We start from the raw sequence: 10,071 nt of genomic DNA, 5'->3' as shown, positions 1-10,071 counted from the left end.
TTCTTAATTAGTAAAATTTTTTGGCAAAAAAAAAAAAAAACTTTTAAACTCTCTAAATATTAGTAAAAAAAAATTAGTTAGAATTTTTTTGCTGTGTTCTCTCTTTAAACTTCTCCATTGAAATTCTGCTGAGATATAGCTGATAGCTAGTAAAAGTGACGTCAAGTGTAGACAGACGTGCTGTAAACTAGCCAGTGTCGACTGTGCAATTTGTGAGACTGTCAAACGCTAGAGGTAATCAAAAGGCCACCAGCTTCACGTCTCAGATATTTCCCCTTCCTTAAATGTTTCTCTTGACATGAGCACAAATCACGTTCGTAATATCTCCCTCATTCTGTCTTTTCCAAGCAGAAAGCTCAGGAAAATTACTGCGCTGGAGTGATTTCAGGAATGATTGATTCTGATCTGCAAGGGTCAGTGTGTCTTTACGCAGGTTCAGCGCGTTGCATTTGAGGGCCAAAACTCTAAAAAATTGAATGTGGTCTTTGGATAAGGTTTCAAAAATATATCCCATCAACTGAGCGGTGCTGGCAGGCGGAGCAGACCAAAAGGTCGAAACCTTGGAAGGATGAGCCTCGCTGTGAAGTTTGGAGCGGAGCTGGAGATTTCTGGCCTGAGATGGTTCACCCCATGCTGAGAAGCACAGCATAAAAAGTGACTTTTATAACTCGACGGACTGTTGATGTTTTAAAACATTGTGAAAGTGAAAAAGAGGCTGCGAGGCTTTACACAATAAAGACGCTTGGCGAAATATTTTCAAGCCAAATGTAATCTTTATTTTTCTGTTTCTGTACAAAAAGCACGGGATCACAGGAAAAAAAAAATTGAAAAAGGAAAAAACATGCATTTATTTACAGCATGGTCAGAGAGAGAAAAAAAACGGAAAGTTGTATACATCTCCCTATCTGAATTCTAAAGACATTAATTAAACATTGTGCTTTGATATATTTTGATATAATATTTCATATTTCACAAAGATGCAGTACCTTTCTCCATTTCACCTCCAGTTCAACATTTCCAAAGAAAACAGGTTTTGAAAAAAGAAAGCAGAAGCCAGCTCTCTACATCTATGACAAAAAACCTTTCACAAGCTATTAGGAAACTGAATGCTTGGGTGAAGTGGACGGACACGTGTGTGTATGTGTGTGTGTTTCCAGCCAAGCTGGATCTCTGAGATGTTTTCATGTCAACTTTGAGATTGAATTCAGCTGTTTTAGTATAATAGGGCACTGTCAAATTGTATTTTCTTTACCCCATTTATGTCTAAACCCCAAAAGGACGAATGTGAAGTAATTAGGTCACCTGTGAAATTAAAAGAGGTCCTCAGAAACCGCAATTTCTTTCACGTCTTAGCAAACACACACCTTCACTCACTTGAGGAAAATAGAGAAAAATCATGACTGGAATATTAAAATGACATTGTTTCCAAGTGCTCAGTCTAAGATGTTTAATCACAAACAGAAACAAAACCAAACATGACTAAGAAACCACCTTCATGATTTTCTCAATATTTCCCTACTATGACCTAAAACGTTGTTTCATAAGTATTCAAACGCATCATATCAGACTATTTTTTCGATACTGTCCTGGAGCACATCCTATTTTAAGGCATCATATTATATCTCCTTCCATTAATTTTCACAGCTAATCCACTGAAATGCAGATTGCGAGTTGCATTTAAATACAAATTGCATAAATTGTGCATGTGTGTGCGACAATTAACAACATCACCAGCGACATTGACGTCAATGAATGGTTTCACGTCAAAATGTGCTCCGTTTTAACAGGTTTTGACTTTTCTGATGTGATCCGTGATATAGACATGTGGCATATCTATCAGCACATTAGATAGAAATTTAGACTTTTCACCAGTCGAAAAAATAAACCTCAACAAGGACAGAGAAGTATTATGGAAACATTAACAAAATCACATGATGAACGATTAGCCATTTCAGTTATCATGACCAAAGCAAAGAGTAATCAATCCCAAAAATCGTCTGGTGCATATTTGTATAGGTTTTCAAATTTTTTTTGTTCTTTTTTATTATTATTATTATTATTATTTTCATCTGCTTGCTAAGATACATAGCTCTTGTAAGTGCCCCAACAAAAATAGTGCATTAGGAAATAACTATGATCATACACGTTTCACGAGAACACACGAGACGAGAGGAGGAACAAGAACACAAATGCTTTTTGCCAAAAGAAAACATTAAATATACGATTGAAAAAATGTTATTTTTTTTTACAAAAGTGGTGGAGCTTTGCACCCTGCTTTCAAAAAACAGGTGTCCTGGTCATGTCCTGACCTTTTTTTTTTTTCTTTTTTTTGTCTTGTCGTTTTTGTTTGTACAAAAAAAGTGTAATCCCTTTTATTTTTCACTCTTTTTACAATATCTAAAAGGTATTAAGACATCAAATGTGTTGACATAGATATTTGATACTATTATTCAGGCCTAACTCACCAAAGAAATCCCGAAACGAACTTTATAAATACATACAAAAAAGCACAATAAGAAGTTCAACAATAAGTCTGGTACCTAAATGTGATTAAAACTGCAGAAAGCATTCCTGGCTTAAATCTACCTATCCACACACCTGGAACTATACTGGAACTACAGAAACAGTATGAGTAAAAATGACTGACATCCATTACTAAATTACAGTCTGGGATCATATTGTGTTTGTTTGTGCATCACTCTGTTCTCATTTGATGTTTAAAACAAAAGCGAAGAAAAAAAAATCAGCTTGATGTTCTAAACCAAAAGACACTGCGTGTCGTAATTAGGAACGAATCATTTCCGAATGGCGCTTGGAGTCGTCGCAGTCCCATCTGGATGAGTGGCGCCTCTCTTCTCACAGTGGAAACAGGACAGACATACAGTATGAAACGAACAGTCTACAGACAACATCAGCCATGCAAAGAAGCCCCTACGGCCGCAAACGTGTCAAAACCTCAGCTTCTCGTTCACATTGCGATAATATCCGGCTTTTATCCTTCCCGTTCGAAATGCCACCCGGTATGGCGAGTCTCCAAGGATGAAGTCATAGAGGGCAAAACAAACACATCTATTGACATTTCAGGACATGGGACATTTTCAGGCCAGGTACACTTTTCTTTTTTTTTTTTTTTTGTTCTTCTTCTAGCGATCCAGGTGTAGATGTTCTTTTCGGGCAGCTCCTCATAGGACTGGTGATGTTCGATAAGAGAGTGTCAGACAGATTTGGTGAGCCAGTGAGTTTGTTGTGGGCTCAATGAAGCCGTTGAGGAAGATGAGGTTCCTCTTCACATGGGAGGGACAATCAGACCAGCCATAGCTGGAAGAGACAAACAACAAGAGGTCAGTCGACAATAAAAGAGACTGATTTATGGTTATTAAAGGTCAATATTTATTCCACAGTTGGGAATATTTTTAGCAAATGGCTCTGGTTAAACCTCTGGGGCCCTGGAGAAGTTTTGACATGCTTTTTTTAGTTACTTATAAACATATAAATGGCTAAAGTCTAAAAACACTGTAATCAGCACAAACTTGGCTACAGTAATATGTGAGCACGTATGTACATGATTGCACTTTTGAGAAAGCAACGTTTATGCGTAGTTAGAGAAAAACTAAAAAAAAAAAAAAAATCTCTAATGCTTCTAAAGTTTAACGGTTATGATTTTTGTTCTAAAACTAGATTTCCAGTCAATATTGTAGCATCGTTGGGCTCATGATATGCAAGTTACATGGGAAATGATAATCTTTTATGAATATGTTTCTGACTCCATGCAAATTGGGTCATTCTGATACTATTTTACACTAATTTGCCCCAACAGACATTAAAACTTGCATGAAAAACATTTTTTTTTATTAATTAAAAAAAATAAAAAATAAATAAATATATATATATATAATATATAATATATAATATATATATATATTAAATTGTATTTTTTATTTTATTTTATTTTATTTTAAGCAGTCTTATAAGTTGCAAGTTATGGATCAACCTCAAAAATGTACATAAAAATGTACTGTGATGTTTTCAGCATTATTACTTCAGGTTTCAGTGTCACATGATCCTTCAGAAATAATTTCAATATGCTGATTTGGTCCTCAAGAAACATTTCTTATTTTTCTGTTTTTGAAAACATGAAAACATGTTTTTTCTTCCAAGTGACTCTGTGAATCTGAGGTAATTTTTTACTATTTTACACTAATTTGCCCCAACAGACATCACCACCTTCATGAAAATCAGAAGCTTTATTTTATTTTATTTTATTTTATTTTATTTTATTTTATTTTATTTTATTTTATTTTATTTTATTTTATTTTTTTATTTTATTTTAGACTTCACCACCTTCATGGAAATCAAGGCATTTTTTATTTTATTTTATTTTTTTTTATTTTTCAGCATCGTTACTACAGTTTTCAGTTTCACATGATCCTTCATAAATCATTTAATATACTTATTTGGTAGTCAAGAAACATTTATTATTACTATCAATGTTAAAAACATCTGTGCTGCTTAGTATTGTTTGTAATAAATTGTAATAAATCTTTAACTTTTCTTTCAAGTTTTTGACACAACTTTACACTAATTTGACCCAACAGACATCACCACCTGCATGGAAATCAAAATAATTTATTTTATTTTACTTTATTTTATTTTACCAGTCTTACAAGTAGCAAATTATGGATCCACTTTTACTTCAGAAATGTACGTAAAAATGTACTCTGATGGCAAAGCTGAATTTTTTATTTCATTACTCCAGTTTTCAGTGTCACATGATCCTTCAAAAATCATTTTAATATACTGATTTGGTAGTCAAGAAACATTTTTTATTACTATTAGTGTTATTTTTTTGTGAAAACATGCAAATCTGAGGTTATTTCGGTAGTATTTTACACTAATTTTCCCCAACAGACATCACAACCAGTGTGAAGAAAAAAAAAAACAATTTCACTGTTTACTTATTTAAATATTGTTATTTTTTATTGTAAAAGCAACCGATCTTCTAAGTAGAAAGTTATGGATCAACTTTGTCCTCGAAAATTTAGTGCCCTTTTTTGTGATTGGTTCTAAAATAGGGTCTTGTTTCCTGATTGGCTCAGAGGCAGGAGAGGGGTGGGGTGCTCACCCTGTAGACTGCTCCCATTGGTGCTGGTGCAGGTGGGGGGCGGGGAGGTCTGTGGCCGGACGACAGGCGCGAAGGCGCTCTTCTGTTTGACTGCAGAGATCATATGGACAGGAGAGAATGAGAAAGGGCCCGCAGACAGAGAGATGGAAGTAGGGATGCATGAAGAAGAGGAGGAAGAGGAGGCATGAGGCTCCAATAGAGGACTGGAGGGGGTGACTGAAACAGACACACACACAGAGAAACACACACACACGCACACACACAAAGATGAGAGTTATGAGTGGGTCATGCCGATTGTTAGAAGGGTTAATTGAAGGGGAAGGGCTATGGCATAGTGAGGCATTATGGGAATGAAACCGTGAGCTACCTGCATGGCAAAGTTGATCCATAACTTAGAACTCTTGAGAAGGATTTATGTCAGTATAATAGTCCACGTTTGACTGCCAAATCACACTTTTGCAGAAGCATCAACATGAAAACCGCTCTTGTATTGACACACGTATATATATGGCATGCCAGGAGATGATACTATCAGGACATCTAATATGCGGTCATCTGCATGCTTTGAGAGAAAGACAGGTAATAAAAACCACCGTACGCTAGCCAACAGTCTTGGCGCTGAGCAGAAAGCTTGAGCTTTCTCACCAAATTGGAGCAAAACCCACAATGAATTTTCTTCAATGAAATTCCAATTGAAAACTCTCGCCAACTTGTTTCCCATTTTTATAATGAATGGAAAGCAAACCTGCCACGAAACTGCTTCGCACAAAGCTCGGCCTGCCAAACAAGTGCCAATCACACAAAATACAGCTGCTATATATTGAATATATGAACAGTTTGGAGTATATAAACCTCATTTGTAATTGTCAGGCCTCCAGCATTGTGATTTTCTTCCCCAAAAACAGTAGCAGCAGACGTATCTACAGGAAAGTGCAGACAGAAAAGCTCACTATCCTGACCGCAGTGAGAAAGCGAGCATGTGACGGAGTGAGATGCATGGAGGAGTCGTTAAAGTGTTAGACATGAAAGGAGATGAAAACATATGAGTGTTTGTGGAGTTAGTTCGGATGGAGACGTTCACAGTGCATGGAACAGCAGACAAACAATAACCTTTCCCTCACAGAACATGAATAGACAAACAAACAACCTTAGCATTTCAGATTAGCATTAAGACGCTGACGCTGAGTTGCGACCAAATATGTCTGTTGTGATACCCAGAAATCACAAATTCAACATATCAGAATCCAAAACAAGCAGTGAAGAGTTAACAACCCTGCTGAAATGACTAGCATGTAGCTGATGTATCAGTCTACATTCTTTAAAATAAAGGTTCTTTATTGGCATCTGTGGTTCCATTAAGAACCTTTAAAAGGAAAGTTCACTTCCAGAACAAAAAATTACAGATAATGTACTCACCCCCTTATCATCCAAGATGTTCATGTCTTTCTTTCGTCACTCGATAAGAAATTATGTTTCTTGAGGAAAACATTTAAGGAATTATCTCCATATAGTGGACTTTAATGGTGCCCCCAAGTTTAAACGTCCAAAATGCAGCTTCAAATGGCTGTAAGTGATCCCAGCCAAGGAAGAAGGGTCTCATCTAGCGAAACGATCTGTCATTTTCAAAACAAATTGACAATTTATATACTTTTTAACCTCAAATACTCATCTTGTCTCATCTCTTGTCTCACAGTTAGGGTATGTCGAAAAAATCCCATCTCGTTTTTTCTTCAACTTCAAAATCATCCTACATTGCTGTTTTACGCTTTTGTAAAGGGCGTTTGATCTTCTTTGGATGATCACTTTGTAAACACTGGGTTGGTACTTCTGCAGCGATGTTGGATGATTTTGAAGTTGGGGATAGAAATGAGATGGGAGTTTTTCAACATACCCTAACTGTCTTGAACCAGACAGAGTTCATGCAGAGTTAGACAAACTGAGTGTTTGAGGTTAAAAAGTATATTGTCAATTTGTTTGAAAATGGCCAATCAATCGCTAGATAAGACCCTTCTTCCTCGGCTGGGATCGTTTAGAGCCATTTGAAACTGCAGTGAAACTGCATTTTGGAAATTCAAACTTGGGGGCACCATAAAAGTCAACTATATGGAGATAATTCCTGAAATGTTTTTTTTAAGAAACATAATTTCTTATCAACTGAAGAAAGAAAGACATGAACATCTTAGATGACAAGGGGGTGAGTAAATTATCTGTAAATTTATATTCTGGAAGTGAACTTCTCCTTTAACATTTGCTTAACCTTTCCATTTCACAAAAGGTTCTTTATAGTGGAAAAAGGTCCTTCAGATGAACACTATGAAAATAACTGTTCAATGAAAGGTTCTTCGTGGAACCCAAAAAGGTGGTTCTACACTCTAGAAACAAAGGTTCCAAAAGTGTTTTCCTTTGGTTTCCCAAAGAAACTTTCAGTGAACAGTTCCTAAAAGAACCATGTTTTTGCTTAATGTGATGAATTTTTTAAACCCTTTTCACTATAAAGAACCATTTGTGCAATGGAAATTTTCCATGCATGTTAAAAGGTTCTTCATGGAATTCCAATAAATTCCAATAAAGAACCTTTATTTTTAAGAGTACAGAAGAACCAATTTCGAGATCCTCAAAGAACCTTTCAGCGAACAGTTCTTAAAGGATTAGTTCACTTCCAGAAATAAATTTTCTGGTAATTTACTCACCCCCAATGTCGTCCAAGATGTTCATGTCTTTCTTTCTTCAGTTGAAAAGAAATTAAGGTTTTTGAGGAAAACATTCCAGGATTTTTCTCCATATAGTGGATTTCAGTGGGGATCAACAGGTGGAAGGTCCAAATTGCAGTTTCAATGCAGCTTTAAAGGACTCTACATAATCCCAGCCGAGGAATAAGGGTCTTTGTAATCACTGGGTCAGTACTTCGTCTACGTCACGCGTGACCTTTCCAACGTGACTATGTAATGCGTGAATTCAAGCTAGTGCAAGAGATTAAAAAGTTAAAAAGTTTAGTTTTATAGTTATTTTTTTCTTTAGAAAATGACAAATCGTTTTGCTAGATAAGACCCTTACTCCTCAGCTGGGATCATGTAGAGCCCTTTAAAGCTGCATTTTGGACCTTCAACCTGTTGGCCACCACTGAAGTCCACATGGAGTAAAATCCTGGAATTTTCCTCAAAAACCTTAATTTCTTTTCGACTGAAGAAAGAAAGACATGAACATCTTGGATGACATGGGGGTAGTAAATTATCAATCAATTTTTATTCTGTAAGTGAACTAATGCTTTAAAAGAACTTCTTTTCTTAGTGTGAATAACATTTGAGATAATCTTAAGAACCTTTTTCCACTATAAAATGTTCCATGGTTCCATTTTCGTCATGGAAATATAGACACCAATAAATAACCTTTATTGTACTGTATATATGGCATTAGTGTAACAACTCCCTTAGCTGGTAAAGACTTGAGACTAGCTAAGAGTAAAAAGTATTGCTAGGTAAACTAGTCAAGAAGCCCAATGTGCTGGTCTTTTCAGCAGAAACATCAGGATCATCACTCACTTGCGTAAGGAGAGTTGGCGGCGGATCCGTTGAGGAAACTTGGGGATCCAGGGACGCCCAGGTTGGTCATCCCGGCTCCGTATCCGTTCATGGTGGAGGTGATGGTGTTGTAGTTGGACTGCTGGGGTGTGGAGCTCGGCACGTACCCGCGAGGAGACACGCTGTTCGAGTTACGAGAGTAACCTGGAATGTAAGACATGGCGACAGGTTAAGGAGGACGCTTGTGTGGACTGAAGTTCAAATATAAGCATGTCAGCACTGGGATTTATTAGGAGTTTGCTTATTAAGACGCTTGATGTGATTTGTAGATGTTGCGGTTGGACTAGTGTGTGTCTGTGACATGCTGGGTTTGTGTTTCTAGTGGGTGGGATCCCTTGGTAAGAGTGAGAATATTTTAAAGATGTCCGGCTGCTGTTAAGAAAGCACTCGGTACAGCAGTCAAACAAAACTTTGTCTATGTTCCCATTAGCAGTGTGTAATGCGTGTTTTGGACTGGCAGACAATAAGAGAGACATACTGAGACACATGGATATCACAGAGACTCTTTTGACTTAAGCTAGTAAGAAACCCAAGCAACCACCAAAAACACAATGCATAACAATGGCCTGTTAGTCATTACAACATACTTGAAGACATGGTGGTAAGTTCTAAACAGACAAGTCTTAAGGAAACATCATATTCTTGTTTTTCTTCTTTTTTTCTCTGGTACAATTCACAGTCAGCCAAAATTAAACAGGAAGTGAAGAGAGAGAGCTTGAATGTCACTTGGCATTCATCTATGTCCACTCTCTGGGCCTTGAGCCTAATTCACATATTGAACAGTTGAAAAAGAAAGTGAGAGTAAGTAAGAGGACGAAGAGAAAATATTGATTTAAAGAAAGCAAAAGAAATATATAAAAATATAAATATTTTAAAAAGTTCACTGCAAAACTTTAAGCATCAATATATACACACTACCATTCAGAAGTTTGGCGTCAGTAATTAAAAAAAAAATTCTATGCATTTATTTAATTAAAAATACTGTAAAAACAGAATATTATTACTATTTTAAAATCTAAATATTGTTACAATTTTAAATATTTATAGTTTTTTAAATTATAAAAAATGTATTTAAAAAATAAATGTACAAATATTTGCTTAAAAAATGTAATTTGTTCCTTTGATTGCAAACCTGAATTTATTTTTTTCACAACCATTTATCAATAGAAACTTCAATAGAACAGCAATTACAGCAACTTGCAAACCTTTTGCAAGCTTTTTGACTGATCCAATCCAATACAGTTTTAACTCAACAATTGCTTAAAAATGACTATATTTCTTGCTTGAAAATATGAGAAAATCGCCTTTAAAGTTGTCCAGATGAAGCTATTAGCCATGCATATTACTAATCAAAGTTTAAGTTTTGATATA

General features: G+C 35.9%; 1 protein-coding gene across 3 annotated transcripts in view; it reads right to left on the bottom strand.

Moving 5' to 3' along the window:
* Positions 1–753: 753 nt before the first annotated feature.
* LOC127176302 (transcription factor COE3) overlaps positions 754–10,071 on the bottom strand; it is a 139,534-nt gene continuing 130,216 nt past the window's right edge. For 2 of the 3 annotated variants that reach the window (XM_051127905.1, XM_051127906.1), the window contains exons 14-16: positions 8,662–8,844; positions 5,123–5,212; positions 754–3,318 (exon numbers count right to left, since the gene is read on the bottom strand). In XM_051127905.1, the coding sequence (XP_050983862.1) occupies positions 3,287–3,318; positions 5,123–5,212; positions 8,662–8,844 (305 nt within the window). In that variant the 3' untranslated portion in view covers positions 754–3,286. The remainder of the gene's footprint in view (positions 3,319–5,122; positions 5,213–8,661; positions 8,845–10,071) is intronic. The other variant, XM_051127907.1, reaches the window with a different exon arrangement.

Source organism: Labeo rohita, chromosome 14 (genome assembly GCF_022985175.1).
Source record: "Labeo rohita strain BAU-BD-2019 chromosome 14, IGBB_LRoh.1.0, whole genome shotgun sequence".
Lineage (NCBI taxonomy): Eukaryota > Metazoa > Chordata > Actinopteri > Cypriniformes > Cyprinidae > Labeo > Labeo rohita.
Note: the sequence above shows the minus strand (reverse complement) of the source record. Positions and strands in the feature narration are given on the sequence as shown.